Here is a 25,000-nt window from a genome sequence, read left to right as displayed (position 1 = left end):
ATATATATATATGTCTATATATATATGTCTATATATATATATATATATGTCTATATATATATATATATATATATATATGTATATATATATATATATATATATATGTCTATATATATATATATATATATATATATATATATATATATATATATATATATATATATATATATATATATATATATATATATATATATATATATATATATATATATATATATATATATATATATGTCTATATATATATATATATATATATATATATATATATATATATATATGTCTATATATATATATATATATATATATATATATATATGTCTATATATATATGTCTATATATATATATATATATATATATGTATATATATATATATATATATATATATATATATATATATATATATATATATATATATATATATATATATATATATATGTCTATATATATATATATATATATATATATATATATATATATGTCTATATATATATATATATATATATATATATATATATATGTCTATATATATATATATATATATATATATATATATATGTCTATATATATATATATATATATATATATATATATATATATATATATATATATATATGTCTATATATATATATATATATATATATATATATATATATATGTCTATATATATATATATATATGTCTATATATATATATGTATATATATATATGTCTATATATATATATATATGTATATATGTCTATATATATATATATATATATATATATATATATATATATATATATATATATATATATATATATATACATATAGTCTTCACAAACTACTCCAAAGTGATAAAGTTTAAAAATTCAGATAAAATGTGAAGAAGTTCGATTAACAAAGAATATCAGATGATTTTCAGTTGGATAGGTATTCAAACTCTCTGCCTAATTAACCCGAAATCACTTCAGGAGCAAATTATTTGTTTGAAAGGTTCCAAAATAAGTGTAATAGGTTTCACCTGTATGTCATCAGTGGTTGAACTTAAAAATTAAACTCCCCCACTTATCTCAGGAGTTTTTAAGTGCACCTCACTTAGTCAACCAACAAGTCAAACATGAACACCAAGGAGCTTTCCAAAGAAGTCAGACATGAAGTGGTGGAGAATCACCATTCAGGAGAGGGTTACAAGAATATTTCAAAGTCACTCATTATCCCTTTCAGTACGGTGAAATCCATCATTAAGAAGTGGAAGACATATCATACCACCCAGACTCTACCTAGATCAGGTTGCTCATTCAAACTCAGGAGCTAGGCAAGCAGGAAACTGGTTTGGGATGTCACTGTCCATCCAAAAATGAATTCGAAATATCTGTAAAACTCTGTCTGAGATGGGGGTTAGTGTTCATCAATACCACGTTCCCTTCACAAACTTGGCCTTCATGGACAAGTGGCAAGAAAGAAGCCATTACTGAAAAAGACACATCTAAAAGCTCGTATTGAGTTACGAAAAAGCATCTCAATGATACTGCAAGCATTTGGAGAAACGTTTTTTGGTCAGACGAGACAAAAACAACTTTTTGGTTGGAAATTCAGTTACGTCTGGTGCAAGCCAAACACTGCACATCACCCAGTCAACGCCGTCCATCGTTGTCAAGCATGGTGGTGGCAGCATAATGTTATGGGGCCGCTTTTCATCAGCAGGAACTGGCAAGCTTGACAGGATATAAAGGACAATGGACGGTGCAGAGTACAGGAGAATCCTTGATGAACACCTGCTCGAATCGGCCATGAATCTGAAACTGGGTAGGAGATTCACATTTCATCAGGACAATGATCCGAAGCACGAACCTAAAGCCACAATGGAGTGGCTGAATAAGAAGAAAATAAATGTTCTTGTGTAGCTCAGTCAAAGTACTGACTTGAACCCAACTGAACATTCATGGCAAGACTTGAAGATAGCAGTCCATCGACGATCCCCATCCAACTTGGCAGAATTAGAGCAATTTTCACGTGAAGAATGGACAAAGATTTCACCATCTCACTGTACAAAGCTGGTGGAGACCTACCCCAAAAAGACTCGTCACAGTCATTGCTGCAAAAGGTTCTTCCACCAAGTACCGTTAAAAGCGGTTGAATACTTTTACAACCAGTGAATTTTGATTTGTACATGTTTTTTTTTTCTAGGTGTTCCTGACATGTAACCTCCTTCAAATATAACAGTGTTCAGTTTGATCTCTTCTGTTATGAATAAAAAAGTTAATGTGGAAAAATTGTTTGCACATAATTCATCTAAATGTGCCATTATTGGAAGGGGGTGAATACTTTTGCAGGCCACTGTACAAGGCCTGCTGGAGACTGCAGCCAAGGACACCAAGCCTGCTGGAGCTTCCAGTATTTTCCCAATGATTGTCATCACATCCTTTATACTTCTCGCTTCTTGCTTCTTTCCCAAGAAGACAAAATAGAAGACTGCAAAAGAAAATGATCTGGCAAGGTGGGGAGGTCAAAGACAGCCGATAAGGTTTGTTAGCCTTGTTTTGTTGGTCGATGAGGTCTCCCCCAGCTGCTCTGCAATGTTTGAATGGTTGCTGGCAAATGGAGGCTGAACTGGAGTCATCGTGAGAAACTAAAAATTTAATGTTAAAATTGCAGAGCAGCTGGGGACAAAAATGAACATCTTTGCTCAGCAACACTGCAACAATATAAAGGTGTTTGAAAGAAAACTGATAAAAGTTGAGCAGCTGCAAAAAAAAAGAGGAATTTTGATTATTTGAACTATGTGGGTAATGAACACAGCATCTACAACATAAGTTAATTATTAAACCTTCCCACCTCATATGATTATAATGTACAACTGGCAACCATCCAAAGCCAGTCACAGATTGGGCATCATCCATGGTTCCAAGCAATTCCTCGAAAAATCACAACTACTCAGCCTGCAAGGCCTTTGGCGTAGGATGTTGGAGAACTATGATGGAGAATAGTACTCTGTTGTGGAGTCGCACCCTCGCATCATATCAGTCACTCCTATATTCTGTGGAATCTAAAGCTCTCTGGTTTAGTTAACTCAACTCTCTCAGCCCTTTAACCCCCGCCCCTCCCCCCTGCTCTTCCATGACGTACAAGTCATTCCAGTAAAACGCTCCTGACGAAATTGCCAAAATCCAGACTTACCGTCCATCTCGACTCTCTTGTGGTTCTTTTCTCCAGTTTGTGAAGCTTCTTTCCAGAGGTGGTTCAATCACACTCTTCCGTCTAGCGCTAAAACTAGGAAGTGCACTATCATCATCAGGTCAGGTCAGGTATGGGAGCATGTGCCAGAACAGCGCGTCGCTGTGTCCACTTCCGCCGGTACTCCAAGGGCCTCCGTCTGGCCTTCCCCCAGGCAGATGCCAGGCCCATCCCCATCTCCTTGAGATGCTGGTCAACCTGCTGCAACCACGAGGCACATGGTCGGCCCATTGGCCTCCTCCACTCACTAGACTCCCTCGCTGAGAGAATCTGGTGAGCAGGATCAGCGTCAGGAAAACGAGCCACATGTCCATACAGCCGCAACTGACACTCACGGACCATGCAGGTAACAAATCTCATTCGAGTCTCTTTCAGCAACCGCTTGTTGGACACAAAATCTGACCAGCGATAACCAAGGATTCTCCGAAGAGACCTGGTACCAAAGGAATTAAGTCTCCGTCTCAGATCCTTGGTCAGAGTCCAAGTCACATCCATAGAGCAAGACTGGAAGCACCAGGACCTGAAGACTCGGACTTTCGTCCTCCCGCACAGGTACCGGCAGCGCCACACCCCATGATCCAGTGAATCCATGACTCCCCAGGCCCGACCCAGATGTCTATTGACCTCTGACTCACAGCCAGCAGAGACATGAATATCACTGCCAAGGTAAGTGAATCTCTCCACAACCTCAACATCCTCACCACAAACAGGTACAGACAGGACAACAGCATCCAAGATGTCATTGAAAGCCTGGATCTTTGTTTTGACCCAAAAAACCCGTAATCCCAGCGGCTCCGACTCCTCATTCAGCACCTCGAGGGCCCCCAAAATGATATCTAAAGTCTCCGCAAAGATGACTGCATCATCTAAGAAATCAAGGTCCGAGATCTTGACATTCCCAAACGATGCACCGCAGCTTGATCTTTCCGACATCCTCCCTAAAATCCAGTCCATACAAGTGCTGAAAAGTGTGGGGGCCAGTACACACCCCTGACGAACTCCAGTAACAACTGGAAATAAGTCAGAGATGGTACCACCACACTTCACAGCACTCTCAGTACCAGAATAAAGTTCAGACATCAGATCGATCAGTGTTGGTGGCACGCCACGAAGACCAAGAATCCTCCAGAGGGCATCCCAATTCACTGAATCGAACGCTTTACAGAGATCAACATAGGCTGCAAGCAGCCCCTGCCGAAACTCTCGTCTGCGTTCGGTGAGGACACGAAGAGCAAGGATACGGTCAATCGTTGACCTCTTTGGTGTAAAGCCTGACTGCTCTGGAAGCTGGTGCTCAAGCAGATGGTGGCGAACCCTATCAAGAATTATCCGAGGAAAGACCTTGCCCGGCACTGAGAGCAGCGTCACCCCTCGGTAGTTGTTGCAGTCTTGGCGATCACCCTTCCCTTTCCAGAGAGGGACAACAAGGTCCCTCTTCCAATCAGTTGGGATGATGCCTGTGTTCCAGGCAGAGCACAAAACTGCATGCAACGACACGAGTGCAGCATTTCCACCAGCCTTGAGAAGTTCAGCATGGATGCCACAGATCCCTGGAGCTTTACCCTGTTTCAACCGCTTCACCGCAGCCCGTGTTTCCACAAGCGAAGGTGGACCACAATTGATTGGAGGGTCAGCAACAGGGAATGTAACACCATTGACGTCCAACTCGACAGCTGGTGGATCAGCCTGGTACAACCGCTCAAAGTAACCGGCCCAGCGGGCCTTCACTTCAGACTCCTCTGTTCAGAGCCTACCACTCTCTGCTCTAACTGCAGTGCTCCGAGAGATGGGCTTGGATGAACGCAATACGCGAATTCCCCTGAAAGCGGGACGAGAATCACCTGTCCACAGGTGATGCTCAACCCCCTCACAGATTCCTCGCACATAGGCCTCCTTGTCCACCCTGAGTGCACGTACAGTTTTACGCCTCAGCTCCCTGAACAGTTCAGCTCTGCCATTCAGCCTGGCCCTGCGACTCTGGTCAATGGTACCCAGTGTCCCTTGAGAGACAAAATTCTTCTTTGCCCTGCGGTGAGTTCCAAGACATCCACAGCAACATCAAGGACGGTGGTCTTGAAGGTAATCCATAACTCTTCAGGACCCCCCAAAGCGCCCAGACACCCCAAATGTCCACTCAGCCTGTTCGCAAACTCCTCAGCGACTCTCTCATCGCTGAGCTTGCCAACATCCAGCCTCGGCTGGGATGGTACCATTCTCCAGGATTTAAGGTGCAGCTTTAGAGTTACTACAACAAGCCTGTGGTCAGTAATGAGGAACTGAGCACTCCGGTAGACCCTGCAGTTCTGGATCATCCTCCAACGACCGTCAATGAGGACATGGTCAATCTCCTTTGCCACACCGCCAGCGTTGGAATACCAAATCCAGCGATGAGCTTGTGGGCGCTGAAACCATGAACCAGCCACCCTAAGTCCATGACTTCTTGCAAAGTCAAGGAACTTAGTGCTATTCTGATTCATAGTTCCTGACCCATGGGGACCAACACACGTCTCACAACCATCCCTATCAGTTCCAGTCGATGTATTGAAATCCCCCAAGACTAGAAGTGTATCTCGTCTGGGGCACTGATCAACCACAGACTCGAGCGTGGCATAGAATGTGTCCTTCACGGTGAGGTCACTCGCCTCAGTCGGAGCATAGACAGAGACCAGGGAAATGACACCTAAGGAGTGACGAATCCTTAGTCTCATAATACGCTCGTTGACCGTTGTTACCTCAATTATCATTGGGGTCAGCTTATTGGACAAAGCTACTGCAACTCCTTGAGTATGGTAACCATCAGAGCGACCAGACCAATAGTAGGTGTAACCACCCACCATTATCTCGCCGCAATCCGGTCTCCGAACCTCAGAGAGTGCTGCAATACCGATGTCCAAACGCTTGAGCTCAGATGATCACAGAGACAGGTGATCATCCTCTCTTTGGGATAGGACATTCCAGGCACCCACCCGAAGGGACCGCCTCAGGTTAACCCAAGGAGACCGTCGTCTGGTGGACGACACCTCAGCACCACTACTACACACTCTCCCATAATCTGACCCAGGGAGGTTACCCCATGGTTTCCCTCCTATTATCAAAGATTGGGGGTCCCAAAGACTTTGCCCCAATCCCGTCATCCGGTGAGCTGCCCTACGAAGGGAAGCTGCACAGGAGGTACTCCCACAGAGTGGGTTTTCAGATTTTTGTGCGTTTGTGTGTTTTGCGGAATGAAGGGTTTTATGGTGGCCGGAGTGCAAATCCTGCCACCGACCTCCTAATAAAAAAGTAACCCAACTGCAGGAGGACGTCCGCAGACACAGTTGGGCACTAGATATGGATGGCCGTTGGCTCACAAGGAGCTCCTCCGCCCTATTTTCATCAGTCAACCTCAAAATCTACCTGCAATGTTTTCTACCCCCATTACCAATATCAATTGCAACGTTCTTACTTACAGTTCCCTTTCCTTCTCCCTCTCCCTCCCTCTCCCTCTCTCTCCCTCCTTTTCTTTTCCACATTTGTTCAGTCTTTCTCCTTTGTTCACCTGTGACCACACTGCCCTCAGTTCATCGCCTTTAAACCTCTGTCCTGGGTGCAGCACGGGTGGCAATGACGAGGGTCAAATTCTCCAGGCACATTCTATGCAGGGTGGGAGAGATTGGAAGGGATCCCCTTGGCTTGGTAATGAATTTAGGTGTGAACAAGGTATTATACGCCATCGCAGCTTATCTGCAGTTACAACGAGAACGGCACTCAGTGGAGCACATACCTCCGCCAGACTAAACAGTGGACAATTTGTCGCCCAATGATAGGCCTGATCCGCATGTGCACCTGAACCAAAATCTAATCGCCTTGTTCTCAACACCTACACAACTCATCCACCAAGTTTTGTCTGAATCCGTCCACAACTTTTTGAGATATTGTGCTATTTGTCGTTTTTCGCCCAATCACTCAATGGTGAAGAATCACAGAAAAATTATTGTATCCGAATTCGGATGTTCACCAAAATCGAATCATTTTGTCGTCACACACCCAACCTGTCCACAACTTTTTGAAATATCCTGCTCACAGTTGGACAAGACAAACAGAAGGGGTAAGAAAATAACCTCAGTCCACCTTCGGTGACTGTTTGTAAAGAGTGTTTGTAGTATATACACAGCAGAATGACACAAATCATTGCGTACAAATCAAACATTCCTCTCCCTCTTTATTCCGCAGCATTTCCCTATCACCACGATCTGCTCAACACAAATTTGCAAACTTTGAATGGTTGCATTACCTTTGGCCTCCTTCTGTTCAACATCCAGCAGCAAGTTGGAATCCGCCGATCTGCTCAGCCTGACTGAAAGAACAATACAAAAGAAAAAAAAATCATGGCAGCGGCAGATGTAGCGGGCATAAAACTTGTGGCAAATACAATTTATGCAATGAGCACCAAACACATTCTTTCTGGAGCCAATGATCAAACACAAAAGTTAATTGTCTATTTTTCAAGGCAAATGGTTTTATAAGAGCTGAAAAATTGCTAAAATAACGCAGGATTGATGATTTGAAATTTTGATTTTACCGATTTTGAAAAAATTGTAGCGTCTTTATGGTAAAAATCGTAATGAATACTCCCTCTTCCACCTATTGTCACCGCAACCGCATATACTCCTGACCGACTCACGAACTGATAGACACTGCACAATGCTAATGCCTCACCTGAACTATGTTCCAGGTGAACTAAAAATGGATCATGTAAATAACGATTGTGGGTGCCGCATCCAGGGTAATTGTGACAAGTCAGCAGATTGGATATAAAACAAATACTCTGTCTTGAAAACGACAAAACTAAGACATGTGCATTTACATAACTGCATTCTGTGGTGTAATAACAAATGGAGAGCTACAACCAATCTTAGAACCACAAATAAAGACTCCCAAATTCTAATCTGAACTCACCTCCATTACGTTATCCCTCTATTCACTTGTCTGAGAAACAGATTCCATGCGTCAGTTCTCCAACTCCTCGCCCACTCACCCTATCCTCCAATCCCTCGGAGCACTGCCCATCATCCCCAAATGCTTTCTAGATGTGGCCCTCACTAAATTCCAGTACAATGTTAACACCTCTTTTGATTTATAAATGATCCCCCTCCGAATACAACCGAAAACCCTATTTGCTTTACCTTCAGCTTCCTGGCCCCTCTGCTGCCTGCTTACCTCCCGTATCTATTACCACCCCCAGATCCTTCTCCTGTGTGACACGCTCCAAAATTACCCCTTACATCCTGTAATCTCTATTTTCATTGTTCTTTCCCATCCCCAACACCTTACACTTGCTCAGGTTAAATTACATCTGCCAATCTTTTGCCCAATCGATACAAGTATCAATACTTTCCTGTATCTGATCACAACCCCCTCTGCTATCCACCTTACCTTCAAGCTTTTCGTCATCTGCAAATTTGGAAAGCTTCCTCTTTACCCCATTATCCAAATCGTTGATGTAAATAATGAATAGTAATTGTCCGAGTACTGATTCCTGAGGTACCCCGCTACTTCCATCCTCCCTCTCACAGCCACTCTTTGCTTCCTACCACTAAGCCAGTTTGCAATCCAATTAGCTACCTGACCAGCCACTCCACAAGCCCTCACTTTGGCTAACAACCTCCGATGTGGTACCTTATCAAATACATTCTTAAAGTCCAGATATACTATTGTCCACTGCCTTTCCCTCATTCACCCAATCAACCAGACACTACTTCATAGAACTCTGAAAGATTTGTTAAACAATAACTACCTTTGGTCAACCCATGCCTACTACCTTTAATTAGTTTATATTTATTTCAATGGTTCCTCATAAAATCATGTATTTATTTAAATGGTTCTACAAAGTCATAAAATCCACTTACAAATAAAGCAAAGTGTTAATTTTAGAGACAGAGGTACAACGAGATGCTTGTTAGATGAGCACATAGCCACCAGTAAAATGGATAAGTCACGCTGTCCAAATTACAAAATCCTGACTTTCATTCTGAAGCATTGCTCGACTATGGATATCAATCTTTGTGCTCCAAGAATATGATGAATTATACCAAATAAATGGCTGCAAAAGCAAAACCCTTGCTTATAAAAATGAGTGCTATTTACCAAGAAAGTATTTTCATTTTCTCTCTATATTTTAAGAGCAGTAATTAAAAAGAGAAGAGAGGATCATTTGGGACTCAAGTTATTTGCCTGCAAGTCAAGACTCACTTCCGGTTCTGGGTTTAAAGAGAAAGCAGGTTCTCTCAGGGGTATCTGCTGACTTTCTCAAAGTTAAGTTTCCGGTCATTATTTGTCACGTTTTAACTGTTTATTTTCTCACCTACATGTTTACTGTGTGTTCCTAATTCGGCTTTGTTTCAAAAATCGTGCTATTTTGTGAGTTTTGGTCGACCTTGTATTATCGGGCTCCTTGAGGCCTACTCGTCCTTCCTGTCTAGGTGTACGATCGTTCTATTTGTATTTGCTCCCCATTACCATCAATTCCTATTTTCCCGACTTTTCCCAACACCCGCCATCTATCCCTCCCAACAAGACACTCTGTTTCTTGTCATAAATTAAAAAAAAATAACAAAAACAACCCTTTCTCACTCCATACCCACGAGTACCGATCATTATTCTTCTTCTTCTTCTTCCTTCTGCCAGCACACCATATTTCTTCCATTTGAGCTGACCCACTTCTCACCATTACCTTCACAATTTCTTCCTACAACCTTCCATTCTCCAATCTTATCTAATTCTTCAAAATTCCATCAAAAATAATAATTTTCCTTGTATCCTTCCTAACTATACACCTCCGGTAACCACTGGTCTCTCTCGACCCACTTCCTGTTACTTTTTATTGATCCATCAGCTTCACTCTGCATTTAACGTTCCAAATTCACCATAAACCTCCACGATTTTACTTCAACCTTTCCTTTTCCAAAGCTTATGCAATCCTCATTAAAAAATATAATGATAATAATAAATAAATTCATTTTACTTATACACCTCCTGTAACCAGGTGGTTCTCCCATAACCACGTGATCCGTTTCCACCCTCTGCGTTTACCGATCCAAATTCACCATTTACCTCATGATCTTTTCTTCAACTTTTCCTTCACCAAATCTTATGCAATCTCCATGAAAAAAAAACAAATAATTATAACAATAATAAGAATAATAAAAAACAGTCTCTTATAATGCTTCATCTTCCTCTTTCAGACGTGTGGTTCTCTTTACTGTATCATAATGCACTACTCTTCTCTGATTTCAACAGACTGCCCTCAATTTGACCTTTCCTTCATACCTTATCTAAAAAAAATCCAACTGTTACAATGTTCCTTCTCTCCATTCTCTTAATTCGCCTGCATTGCATCCCTCAAATAATGTCTTTAATCACATTTCTGAACTAAAAAAAAAAAAAAAAAGTTTGCCATGAATGTTTGCTGTCCTTCAATCATCATTTCTTTTCGAACTTCAGTGCCAATTCACCACTCTCACCCTCCCTCTCAAAGCAACCATCACACTCTCCCCCCTCCCAGCTTCCCTCTCACATTTCTCAAAAACTCCCCCCCTCACCTTTCTCCCTCAACTCTCCCCACTCACCCTTCTCCCACCATTCACCCCCTCACTCACCCTTCTCAAAGTTGACTCCCCTCTCATCCACAAAGCTGCCTTCTTCCCCTGCCCTCTCTCCTCCATCTCATCAAATTTCAACTGCCTTCTGCCACCTCTCATTACTCCCCACTGTACCTCAACCCAGCACCACAGAGCCTTTTCTCCTCCTCATCCAGCCCCCTCCCCAAGCTTTTCTGCAATTCCCCACACTATTTTGGTTAATGATGAAGGTGAGATGGCAGGCTTATTAAACAGGTATTTTTCATCAACTTTTACACAAGAACTGTCAGGGGAATTTCCAATAGCTGAGAGTATCTATCAAGGAGGCGAGGAAGGGCTTTTCCAGACGATCCAGGTTGGAGTGGAGGAAGTAAAGGAACAGCAAGGTATTAATCCAAGAGAACATAAGGCTCCAGGTCAAGATAATATGCAACCGAGAGTATCTATGGAGGTGGCTGAGCAGGTAAGCGAGATGTTAATGGATATTTTCAATAGTTCCCTGAAGTTAGGACAGGTACCAGAGGATTGGAGAGTAGCAAATGTAACATCATTATTTAAGAAAGAATCCAGAGAAGAATTGGGAAACTATAGACCTGTTATTTTGACTTCAGTTGTGGGGAAGGTGGTCTTTCTGTCTTCTACCATCTCCTCTCCAGTCGCACCTCCCCCCCCCCCCCCGCTCTGTGTGCGATTTGTTCCCACCATATTTCCACAAAGCGCTCAAGGTCTGCAAACAGCCCCCTTCTGGAAAAATACCAAAATCACGAATCGCTGCTCACGTTCACTCTTTCATTCCTCTTTTTGCCCACCTTTGGAATAAACTCCCACACTCTGTTAAATCCCATTCTTCCCGACAGGCCTTCAAAACAGCTGTTCACCACCACCTCGTATCGTCCCCCATCCAAATCCTCGATCTTTTCTACCCCTGATAATCCACCCAAGCCCACCTCCTTCAATTCTCTGCTTTCCTTCCTGAAAGTCCCTGCAATGTCAATCTTGTAATGTCCCCATGTTCCCCACCTCATCCCTCTCTCTTCCACAGAACTCCTAATGTCTCTGTTCCCCACCGTTTTGTCCTTCCCACTCCCACCCCTCTTGTCTCATGCCCCTCCCCCCTTGCTGTGCGTTGTGTGTTAGCTCTCATACGAGCCTCATCAATGTATCCAAAAAAACAAAAAGTGTTCAGGACACTCATGTTCACTCACTCTGGAACTGAATAATCTGCTGCAGGAGGTCAGTGGAATTATCCGAGCCAGCTGTGCTGATGTGTTCTGCAGAAAAATTATGAAAGGAGTTCAGAAAAAAAAATAAGCACGTGACTGATGCAATTTGAAGCCTATATGTTCAAGATATCCGTTGAGAAACTCAAAGCTCACCTTCTTCGATTCTCCCATTCATTTTTGAAGAAATGTCATCAACTGCACCACCTGTATTGATAATGAACGATAGGCCACGCATTGTCATATTTGAAAGTTATAACTGTTCCACTGCTTGCCATTATTATTGACATGATGGAACATTAAATTCATATTTTCAAGAAGCAACAGCAACAATTTCCTGAAACAACTTTGTTGTGAAAAACCCTTCAATGCACATGACAACTAGAACGGGCACTCGGTAGAGCGCATACCTTCGGCGCCGCAACTTTTTTCCGGGCACATTTGAAAAACGTCATTTTAAAACGTCCATGACGTCACAACCGTCAGTCCGATTGACGTCAAATTTGGTGTGTAACCTCCTTGAAGGCAGTCCAACAAAATGGAATGATAAACACTGGAAAATTAAAAAGTTGAAAAATGACATCATCTTCTGACGTCATTTTGACGCACTTTCGGGGACGTCACGTCCAATCGGGGACTACCATTCTGAAAGCTCGTAGTTCACTGAACGTTTTAACGTTGGTTTCATGTCAATAGCTCTATTAGATCTGAAGCTATGCCTACAAGTATATTTTGACCTCGAGTGTAACCTTGACTACAGGGTTAATTGGCAAAACCTGTACATCAATAAACAGATATTTTGGTACTGATCCTAATGCCTGGATTTGGGAGACTTTGCTTTATAAATTATATAGATATTTGAATGCAAAATATCAGGACATTTTAGCCACAATTGAAAAACGTCATGTTCAAACGTCAATGACGTCATAACGGTCAGTCCGATCGAAGTCAAATTTGGTGTGTGACGTCCTTAAGGCAAGTCCTACAAAACGGTACAATTAAAACTGATGAGATCGAAAATTGAAAATTTACGTCAGCTTGTGACGTCATTTAGACGCACTTCCGATGACGTTACGTCAAATCCGACACTACATGTCCGAGAGGTATCTCGTCATGGAACAATATGGCGGTGGTTGCATGTCGATAGCTGTATTATGAAGGAAGTTATGCTCAAGAGTATTTTTGACCTTTTCATGACCTTGACCTTGACCTTTGACCCGATCGCTCCCAAAATCTAATCAAATCGTCCTTGGATACTCACGAATCATTCCACCAAATTTCATGCAATTCGGTTTAATACTTTCTGAGTTATGCGAATAACAAACAAACACATATTTACAAATAAATAAAGACACAGCGACCAAAACATAACCTTTCGCAGAATGCAAAGGTAATAAATGAGGTAAGAATTTAATCACACTGAATATTTGTTTAATGCTAACTCATATAAATCACATAAGAAACAGAAATTTTAGAGGTGAACAACAGGTTTAAAGATTTTTAGAAGGATAGAATGACGACATTTTTTCCATGGATGGATGAGAAATTGCAGGGGTTCCAACCGCATGCTTCCAATCACACCAATGACAAGAAAATATACAGACATATTGTTACAAATTTGGAAAACTATCGCACACAACATTCAGGTCCTACAGATTTGTTATATCGGTAAGTATGTGTTTTATAGATAGCTCCCGTCCCTTGTCTAATGGGTAAATAAATGTAAATGTGCTGTGAAGTTATTTTAATCGTCAGGTTATCGTTTCGTTTATTCCTACACCCCCATCAACGCCAGCCACACCTTCACCTCGTTCTGCCAGACGCCATTATCCTGATGCGTCCAGCCACGTACGAGGGCGGAGTTAAAGGAGGAGCATCGCGGTGGCGCTCGACCAATCGGGATGCATCGAGTGGCGTGACCGTCGCTCAGCCACTCGGACTTCCCCGACTGTGTGAGGGGCGGTCCCGAGTGATGTCACCACGCCACCTGGCCAATCGAAGGGCTTGCCGCCCGTTTTGGCCAGTGAGAGCGACGGCGAGGATGTGCGTACCAAAACAGGCCAGTGAGAGCGACTGCGAGGGTTATGCACGCCCAAACTGGCCAGTGACAGGGCGACGAGGGATTCTGCGCACAAGGCCGTCCGGTGTGGAGAAACGGGGAGGGCGGAGACCCCGCCCCCCTCCCCCCCTTCTGCGAGGGACAAATAAAAGCGCAGACAGCTGGTCTGAGAAAAGAGAAGAGAGATTTTCGAGAAGAGATTTTAACAGGAGAGATTTTGCCACAGTCCTGGTCCTCGTCCGCCTCCTTCTCCTCCTCCGAATGATCGCGAGCTTGAGCGATCACCTCAACTGGGTTCGGCTGCGCTAGTCCATCCTTGGGTGTTCCGGGAAAGAGTGGACGCCGATTCTTTGGGTGTGTGTGCTGACAATGCTGACTGATCATTGACTGAGCGTGCTGCGTGATGGAGAGATAGTAAAGCGGTTACGTTGTAATGGGACAATCGGACCGACGGTTCTCGGCGATTAAACCACTCGGAATCGCACACGGAACGAGCGCGCTAAGCGGCTCGTTTTCGTACGAGTTCCGTCGAGGGTGAATTTCCCTGGTAGAGTCCCCACATGGATACCTAGGTATATAGAAATTTGGCTATTCACCCTATCCACGGGGGTGACCTGTTGGCGATCTTCGGTCCAGTCAGGACCCGTCGGCTCAAAGAGTGACGACCTGAATTCCGGGCGATCGGTCGGGCGGACTTGCAGCTCCATCTCGTGGTCCTACGCGCGGCCGACGTCCGGCCCTGCAACAATATATCGTTACCCCAGAATAGAAATCCCCGAACTAATACCTTCTTTTCCCAGGGGCTGATCAACAGCATCCAGCAAATTGCCATCATAGTGATGACCATGGCAACCATATGCATTTCCTCCTGGCTTATCCAACTTTATGTTTGTCTCTATACACAGTACAGTTCCATACTTTCACTTTGGGTGTGCATTTCACATACTTGACCTCTTCAGTCTTCATTCTTAGGTCAGAAAATGTATGGGAGCATGCGTCAGAGTAGTGGGTCACTGCATCCACTTTCCACTGGAATGCCAGAGGTCTCAGTCTGGCCATCCCCCAGGCAGATGCCTGGCCCATCCCCATCTCCTTGAGATGCTGATCAACCTGCTATACAAGCCACATGTCCATACAGCCACAGCGACGCTCATGGACTATACAGGTAACAAATCTCATCCGAGTCAACGCTCATTGGATACATAATCTGACCAGCGACAGCCAAGGATACTCCGAAGAGATCTGGTACCAAAGGAAGTCTCCATCTCAGATCCTTGGTCAGAGCCAAAGTCTCACGTCCGTAGAGCAAGACTGAAAGCACCAAGGACTTAAAGACTCGGATTTTCGTCCTCCTGCATAGGTACCGACAACATCAGACCCTATGATCCAGTGAATCCATAACTCTACAGGCAAGATGCAGATGTCAATCGACCTCTGGCTCACAGCCAACAGAGACATGAAGATCACTGCCAAGGTAAGTGAATCTCTCCGTGATCTCCACATCCTCACCAAAAACAGGAACAGACGAGACAACAGCATCCAAGATGTCAATGAAAGCCTGGATCTTAGTTTTGACCCAAGCAAACCAGAATCGCAGTGGCTCCGACTCCTCAATCAGCACCTGGAGGACACCGACCTGGAGGACCTGAAGGACCTGAAGGACACAGCATCTCTGCAAAATGACTGCATCATCTGTGAAATCAAGGTCAGAGGTATTGACATTCCCAAATGATGCACCACAGCTTGATCTCTCCGACATCCTCCACAGATTCCAGTCCATACAAGTGCTGGAAAGTGTGGGAGCCAGAACACACCTGTGACGAATTCCAGCAACAACTGGAAATGAGTCAGAGATGGTATCACCACATCTCACAGAACTCTCAGTACCAGAATATAGTTCAGACATCAAATTGATCAGTTTTGATGGCACCCCACGAAGACCAAGAATCCTCCAGAGGGCATCCCGATTCACTGAATCGAACGCTTCGCAGAGATCAACATAGGGTGCAACCAGCCCCTGCCGAAACTCATCTGCGTTTGATGAGGACCCGGACAGCAAGGATACGGTCAATCGTTGACCTCTTTGGTATGAAGCCCGACTGCTCTGGGAGCTGGTGCTCAAGTAGATGGTGGCAAACCCGATCAAGAATTATCCGAGCAAAGACCTTGCCCGGCAATGAAAGCCCCCTCCGGCAATCACCCCCTCGGTAGTTGTTGAAGTCCTGGTTATCACCCTTCCCTTTCAAGAGGGTCAATAAGGCCCAGGTGAGATGATGCCTTCTCTGCCTTCCAGTTGAGATGATGCCTGTGTTCCAGGCAGAGCACAGAAATGCATGCAACAACATGAGTACAGCATTTCCACAAACATTGAGAAGTTCAGCATGGATGCGACAGAACCCCGGAGCTTTACCACATTTCAACCGGTTCACTGCAGCTTGTGTTTCCACAAATAAAGGTGGATCACAGTTGATTGGAGGGTCAGCAATATGGATAGTAACACCCCTGCCATCCAACTCAACAGCTGGTTGGTCAGCCTGTTACAGCCAATAAAAGTAACCGGCCCAGCGGGCCTTCACTTAGGACTCCTCTGTCAAGAGCCCTCCACTCTACACTCCAACTGCAGCATACAGAGGGACAAGCTTGGAGGAATGCAATGCTCAAATTCTCCTGCAAGTACGACGAGAATCACTTGACCAAAGGAGCTGCTCTAACCCCTCACAGATTCCTCGCACATCAGCCGCTTTTTGTCCACCATCAGCACACGTACAGTTTTACGCCTCAACTCCATGAACAGATCAGCTCTGCCATTAAGCCTGGCCCTGCGACTCTGGTCGATGGTATCCAGTGTCCCTTGACAGACAAAATTCTTCTTCGCCCTTCAGTGAGTTCCAAGACATCAACCGGCAATATCAAGGATGATGGTCCTGAAGGCACTCCACAACTCTTCAGGATTCCCCAAAGCACCCAGACCCTCCAAATGCCCACTCAGCCTGTTGACAAACTTCTCAGCTCAACCCTCTCATCCTTGAGGTTGCCAACATCCAGCCAAATATATGATATAATTGAAATAAAATAAGTTTTAAAACCGAAAAAAATAAAACAAACATTTAATCGGAAGTTTACCACCGTTGATGCACCTTCTTTTACACCACCTTGTTTAAAACATTAAATGAGTTATTCATACCTGTTCGTCGCCTTGACTACATCCCTAAAAACAGGAAGTTTCCTGCTTGGAATGATTTTCAATTTTGTTTGACTGCCAGACTGCCAGACAGAGTACACGAATACGCATGCGAACTTGGGACGAGACTCTGTCCAATTTGCTAAATTTAGAGGCAAACGTGCTGCTAAACTGCAGGTTTGTGTTCCGATTAATGTTCCAATTTGTGCTCAACAATAATCAACATGGAAAATTCAATCAAAATTCGGTAGTCCCTCGATCATACACTGACAGACAGTGAACCAATTGCTGAACCCTGCTTTGCACGACATCCATGTTTTGCAGCAACCACAGATTGCAACAAATCCACATAGTGCAAAGCGGGGTTCAGCAATTGGTTCACTGTCTGTCAGTGTATGATCGAGGAACTACCGAACTTTAATTGGTAACAATGTTCCAGAACATTTGAAATGTGTGCAGAGGAAGAGGAGACAGTCGATTTGATGCACTTTAGCTGTGTAACATAAGAAACCTTTTCAAAATAAAAATGCCCACCACATTATTGTAATGTAATATATATACACATATGTATATATATATATATATATATATATATATATATATATATATATATATATATATATATATATATATATATATATATATATATATATATATTGTTGCGGTTTTCGCGCCCGCCGGCGTGCGACGGCCACGTAACTCGAATCGCGGCACGTCGCCCACCGGACGGACAATCCAGTCGTGACCCTCTCGGACTAACGCCGGGAACCAGTCACGGGTGGACCTTTCGGTCTCACCGCGATCGAGCCAATCAGCCCCCGCGTGGGATAGGGTTGCTCGCCAAATTCGAACTACCTAAGTACCCACGCGGAGGGTAGACCGGGCGATCGCACCTCGCCGCAGGTCGACTTCGGACACGGGCCACTTAAGCGACCCGTTCCGACTATCAGAATAACCGAGCGGTGTTATCGTCGACCTCGACGGTTCGATTAATTATCGGGCGTATTCAGCCCACTACCAACCCTTTACGTGAAGCAAGATGGGGATTCAATGGAGGAAAAGACGAAGCGAAGCGGGAGAACAGTTCAACAATAAAGCACATTTATTCTCGGCACACGGGAAGCACACAAATACAATTCCACCAAATGCACACAAAAAAGAAAACACAATTCCATTTACACAAAAAGCAAACACAAAAGTGAAAACACAGTGCAGAGCTAATTCCGACTACCGAGCACACGGCAACACTTATACAATTCTACTTCACAGACGGCGCCGACAACACATACCCAAAACCAAGGAAAAGAAATACCCTCAAGAATGAGGTAGGCCTGGGGCCGAGACCTGGTCGGGCCTACCCGTCTGGTGATGAGACGCGGAGCGGCGATGGCCCCGCAACCCGCGGGCCTCGTGGACAGTGCCTGGCTGGGGGTGGGAACGGGGCCCCCTTGGTCGCACTATCTCAGCGCGGGGGGAAACAGGAGGGGGGTTGCTGATGCTCGGGGTATAGAGGATCTTTATTATGTGCGACGAGCGTCTCCACCTCGGCCAGGTCGCGCTGCCGGCCTCCCTCGGGCGCGCAGCTCCTTGCACGACGCGAGCACCCTTCGTCCGACTCGCCGCCTCTCCACAGCTCGTCCCCTCCGTTCCGACTCTCCTTCGCCTCGTTCCGACCTTTACGACTCCCTTCTTCCTCGTTCCGACTTCTTACTACTCCTTCTCTCGTTCCCTCTTGCGACTCTCCGACCCCTCGTTCTCGTTCTGCTGACTCTTTCACTTCTTGCGACTCCTTCGTTCCGACTTTTACCACTCTCCTCTTCCTCGTTCCGACTTCTTACTACGCCTTTTACTGACGAACACCGTCCTTTTATCCCCCCGTAACTTCGCCTTTGACCCCCTCCCTTTGACCTTTCAACTCGCTCCCCATTGGCCCGACAAAAAGTGGGCGTGAAGGCTTTTTGATCCACAAATTTGCATATATCGATCGCCCTGGGGGCGGGGCCAATTCGCCCCTCGCTCACCGATTGGACGGCAAAAAGTGGGCGTGTGTCGTTTTCGATCCGTTTTTGAAGCAGAAAATCCGTGATTTTGTACACGCTGTTCAACGTGCGCCCTACACGAGTCCAGCATCGGTGCCCATGAGTGGCGCGAGATGACGGTGATGCGATGGTGGCGAGTTGTGACGGTAAAGGTCATGGCGGTTGTGGTGAAGCGGCGTTGTGGTTGGTGGTTGATGTTGTGGTTGTGATGGTGGCGATTGGTCCAAAATAAAGACAGTAAAAGAAAAACGGCTATCCTAAAGAGTCGCAGCACGTATAAATGACATGTATTCCCACTAGACAACGGGTTTGGGCCTAACTACACATGTACTTACCGAGATACCTCACCTAAGGGACCTGAATGGTGGTTTGCGAATCTGGTAACCACAACACTACCCCCTTCCTTTATTTCAAGCTCGTCCCGAGTCGTCAAATTTTCGTGTGCCATCATGTGTAGTTTTCCCCTAGTACATTTTACCTACGGATCCCTGAGTGCGACATTCATGGTATTCGTGTCCCCAAAATAAATAACCTGAGGGCTGCGTAACTATCTAAACAAACTCACTCACACGGACGACTTAAATAAAATTGCCGGCGCTAAGACAGACATGCCGGGGGCGCACTCATATGTACAGTACATCTTAACCTTAACTTACAAATTTTACACTAAACCATGGCCCAGGATCATTGAACTCTGCAAAAAGAAAGCAGTTAGCAGGGAGCCAGGCTGCCCGCATGCAGTCTCTGGCTCAAACAATGCAGGTGACAGGGAACGTGGCTGGCTGCTCACACGCAGTCCAAGGCCTTCCCTTTTGAACTGAACTCAGTGAACCACAACGGTGCTTGGGCTGCACAAACGCAGTCTCCGTGCCAGCTCAAGTGGCACACGCCATGAGCACAACGAATGGATGCATGAACGGTTTGAACTGAATGCAGTGAACCACAACGGTGCATGGGCTGCACAAACGCAGTCTCCGTGCCAGCTCAAGTGGCACACGCAATGAGCACAACGAATGGATGCATGAACGGTTTGAACTGAATGCAGTGAACCACAACGGTGCATGGGCTGCACAAACGCAGTCTCCGTGCCAGCTCAAGTGGCACACGCAATGAGCACAACGAATGGATGCATGAATACAAACACGGTGCACGGGCCGCCACTGCAGGCCCGTGTTGTAGCTGCCAACAGGGCAGTTCTTGCAGCTTGCAAACTGTTGCTTTTACGATCCTGGCGCACATGGAAATGAACAGGGGGGGCAAAGCAAAAATTGAACGGGGCTGGTGAACGTGGGCAGTGGGCATGGCATGGCAAAGGCAAGCAGGCAAACACAGCCCGCAGAAGAAGGCCGCTGCAGGCAAACTCAGCCCGCAGACGAACTGGCCGGCACAGGCCTCGAAGAAAAAAACAGCTAGCAGATGAACTGGCCGGCACAGGCCTTGCAGCACACAGCTGCCGATGAGGTTGGCCGGCCTCCGCCTTGAAGTAAAACACGGCCAGCCGATGAAGTGGCCAGCCTTTGCCGTTCAGTGGAGGTTGGTGGAGGGAGTGCGGTGGTGCTGGCCACTCGGAAGGCGGGCTCGGACCTACCTACCTGTCTCCCTCCCAACTATCGCCTTTGCCTGTCACTGTACATACCCACTCCCTTAATTTGTGAAAACCAATTTAGCCCCAACTTATTTTTTTGTTGTTTTTATTCTTACTCCCCCACTATAAATCGTCCCCTAACCCCCTTTATCGTCCTTGTTCGGCTAACCTATCCTGTCACCTAGCCTACTCCCAACCCCTACGTTCCCTTCCCGGAGGGGAATAAGGGAGAGCTAATGTCCTGTGTCGAGGCCCAACGAAGCCTCAGAATGGCCTCCTCAGAGTTCGGCGATCTAACCAAAGTGGGTCCAGCGGCCCACAACGACAGCGAGGGGATGGATGGTGCGGAGGGGTACATCTCCTAATCTACCCTAACCATTAACTCTTAAACTACCCCGGGGCTTTCAACAAGCGCCTCTCGCTTAAACTATTGGTTCTATAAACCCAGATTCCCGTCGCCTGTGTTGGTGTCCTTACAATTTCGGGCCTCGCCCCCCAATTTTCTCTCCGTGCCCTCACACGGTCTCCTGGCTGGGACACGTGGCTCACTTTGGCAGGCACGACCCTCTGCCGATTCTCCCGCTATGGCACCCCGGGCACTACACTGCCTCCGAGCCTACCAGCTCCCTAACACCGGGGAGTGCCCCCCATGGCACCTCCCCTGAAACGCACACGTGGCAGGCCGGCCTCCCGGGCCCCTTTCCGAGGGTCACCCGTGCCCACTGCACTGCCCACGCGGCTAATGGCGCCCCGGGCCCCCGCACCAAGCAGGCGCACCCGTGCCCACTACTCTATCCCGGCCCCCCATGGGCCCATGGCCTACCGCGGCCGACTAGGCTGGTGCCCGGGGCACCCCCTCAGCGATACTCACCTTCGCCACCCACGCTCCCAAGCCCGTCAACAGGGCTCCTGCACCCCTCCAAATGGGTCTCGAGCCTACTTTCCCACCAACAACAAAACAACCTCCATTTTTCAATTTGACTAACCCCCTAACTCACTCTACACTGACCCCGGGGGTCCCTTGGGCGGGAGTCACTCCTCCCCCCAATCACTCATCGCACCATGCATTCCCCATTCACTCCACACACACAGACCCGCTGGCCTCACTCACTCACCAAGCACATGCCTCACAACTCACCAACTTTTCAACACACACACCGCTGAACTCTGCCATCCTTCTAACTACATCCCCTAACTAACTCGTGCTCCCACGTCGTCCCTTAAACTACAGCACGTTCCTTTTAACACTACGTAGCTAAACTACGTCAACTCTACACATTCACTGTCTGTCGCTGTCTCCAAATCAATCATTTTATTTCCCAACCTAAATCTGGCTACAATCCCTCTAACTAATCCATTCCACGGACTCCATGAGGACTTACCCCTGCCCCATGGAGTCGGTCTAACTAAGCTAACCCTTCCCCCTAACTAGTTTCCATCCTGTGCCCAGGTAAGGGGGTCTTCCACCCCTTTCCCAGGAATCCTGTACACCCGAAAGTGAGGCTTGCTTTTCTCTTTTTTTTTTTCATGCGCAGCACCTGCGCGGCAACTCAGAGCTCGCGCACTTTGCACCTGCCCGTGACGTCATGCAGCTGCACGTGTTCCTCGTCCCTCCTTGGACGGGACCATCCGGCAGAGATACCCCTCCTGCCGGATTCCAACCCCACGTGCAGCCATGACATCACCGTGCGCATAAAAAAAACAAGCCCCACGTCTCGAGGGGTTCCCCACGCGAACACATGTGCTTTGCCCGTTGGAGCTTAACACACACACGATCGCGTGGAGAACCCGTCCGGTCCAAATCCATTTACCTGCCTAAACTTTGTCCGTCCGCGGGATCGGCAAATCCACCGCGTGCGTTTCCGGACCGGGACTTCACTCTCGCAAGCGAGCACGTGGTGGTCTCGTGCGTTGCACAGCACGAACCGCGTGCTCACTGCTGGGTGAACCCGGTACGGTCCGCGAAACAGCTACAGCCGCTACTCGGCTTTCTTTACTCACATGTCGCCGTCGTCGCCTTTCAACCCACGCACACCTGCGTGTTACGACGCACACAGTCCACACCATTAAACTCACACCGGGAGACGCGGCTGCGTGCTCCCGCATGCCAACCGACATCTCCCTCACATACCGCTCTCTCACACACACGGTCTCCCTTGCACACAGCGACCTTGCACACGGCCGTTCACTCACGCATGCGGGGGCACTCACCCGCGGTGCCTCACTCGCACTCCGTGCCTCATCCACACACGGCGTGCTGGGAAGCACGTACTCCGGCACCATCGCCACCACACCACTCACACACGGGGTCGCTTCCACACACGGGGACGCACTCACACCTTGCACCACACACACAGGGACAACCACACTGGGGATTTGTGTCCCCACAAGGGTCTCCGGGGCCTCTATACCCCCCAAGCTCTCCGTGCACCCGTCCACAGCACTCGTCCCCTCAACCTCGCAAAACACGACCGAACTCACCTGGTCGTGACTCGCCTCAAGGGGGCATACTCCCTCCCCTCGTTCCTGGAGGAGGCCATCCAGGTGCTCGCACCGGGTCCCAACACGCTCCGCGAGCTCAACCCCATTGTCCTCCACTACCTCCGTGTGTGCGTGCGCGTCACTTACCCCGTCTTCATCGTGTAGTCTTCCCTCTATCGTTCCCATCTCCCGTGTCTCTGCCAACTCTTCACCCTTTACCTCCCTTGTCTCAACTATTATTTCTGTTGTCGTCACCTCGTGTCTCGTCTCACACGTTTTGGTCTCCCCATTTAATTTTTCCCTTTCGGTCATCGTCACGACCCTCGCCCAACACGTTCCACGAATTATTTTTTCACCCGCCTCCACCGCGGGCCTGTCAGCCGTTGCACCCCCACCCAGCTCGTTTGTTCCGACACGTGGAGTCGCCATTCCCAGCTCCCTGGTCACGGCCTTCATGCCCGCCTGCAGGCATCGGCCCATGTTCTGCGTCTCACCCCGCAGCTTTTTCATTTCTTCTTTCATGTTTGCTTCCATTCCGTTTATTTGCTGTGTATTCGCATCCATCGTCGTTTTCACTTCATTTGTATTTGTATCCATCTTTTCGATCATTTTCGCATTCGTCTTTTCGTTCATGCCTTTCATTTCGTTTTTTATTTCATTTGTCATTGCCGCCAGCATGGCGAATAGCTGGGCCATGTCGGATGCACTCAAGTGAGCCGTTTCGGCAGGGGTTGGGGAAGGGTCTTGGTGGAGAGGGGGGGGGAAGGTGTCATACACCGCGGCCGCTGCCGCACCCACCTCGGGCCCTGGGTTCAGTTGGGCGAGTCCGTGTTCCTGCACAATCAACATTTCCTGCTCGGGGATTCCATCCTGGGCCATGGACTCTACATTATTACACATATACATTTCTAATACCCCCGGCTCCCCGCCGCCTTGAGACGCCATCTTGCTTCTCGTGAAGGGTTAATTTCGCTCGCCGTAATTTGGAGGGAATCGGGGTCGCTTCTCTCACCCCTGGACCGATTCCCCGTGAATTTCGCTGGAGACAGGAGAGCCTGTTGTCCCGCTCTCCAATACCAGTGCCGCGAGGAGGGCGATGGATTTGTATCCCACTCCTGACACCAGTGTTGCGGTCTTCGCGCCCGCCGGCGTGCGACGGCCACGTAACTCGACCGCGGCACGCCGCCCACCGGACGGACAATCCAGTCGTGACCCTCTCGGACTAACGCCGGGAACCAGTCACGGGTGGACCTTTCGGTCTCACCGCGATCGAGCCAATCAGCCCCCGCGTGGGATAGGGTTGCTCGCCAAATTCGAACTACCTAAGTACCCACGCGGAGGGTAGACCGGGCGATCGCACCTCGCCGCAGGTCGATTCTCGGACACGGGCCACTTAAGCCGACCCGTTCCGACTATCAGAATAACCGAGCGGTGTTATCGTCGACCTCGACGGTTCGATTAATTATCGGGCGTATTCAGCCCACTACGTGAAGCAAGATGGGGATTCAATGGAGGAAAAGACGAAGCGAAGCGGAGAACAGTTCAACAATAAAGCACATTTATTCTCGGCACACGGGAAGCACACAAATACAATTCCACCA

At 46.9% G+C, this 25,000-nt stretch overlaps 1 protein-coding gene across 1 annotated transcript in view; it reads right to left on the bottom strand.

Moving 5' to 3' along the window:
• The window catches only part of LOC147019288 (uncharacterized), a 189,840-nt gene that overhangs the window by 75,361 nt on the left and 89,479 nt on the right, over positions 1–25,000 (bottom strand). Inside the window, exons 10-12 of the mRNA XM_085900126.1 lie at positions 12,211–12,261; positions 12,040–12,105; positions 7,489–7,551 (exon numbers count right to left, since the gene is read on the bottom strand). Of these exons, the coding sequence (XP_085756252.1) occupies positions 7,489–7,551; positions 12,040–12,105; positions 12,211–12,261 (180 nt within the window). The remainder of the gene's footprint in view (positions 1–7,488; positions 7,552–12,039; positions 12,106–12,210; positions 12,262–25,000) is intronic.

Source organism: Eptatretus burgeri, chromosome 10, assembly GCF_056783735.1.
Source record: "Eptatretus burgeri isolate ZD-2024b chromosome 10, Ebu_testis_v1, whole genome shotgun sequence".
NCBI classification, from domain to species: domain Eukaryota; kingdom Metazoa; phylum Chordata; class Myxini; order Myxiniformes; family Myxinidae; genus Eptatretus; species Eptatretus burgeri.
This window is presented reverse-complemented; position numbering and strand designations above follow the sequence as displayed.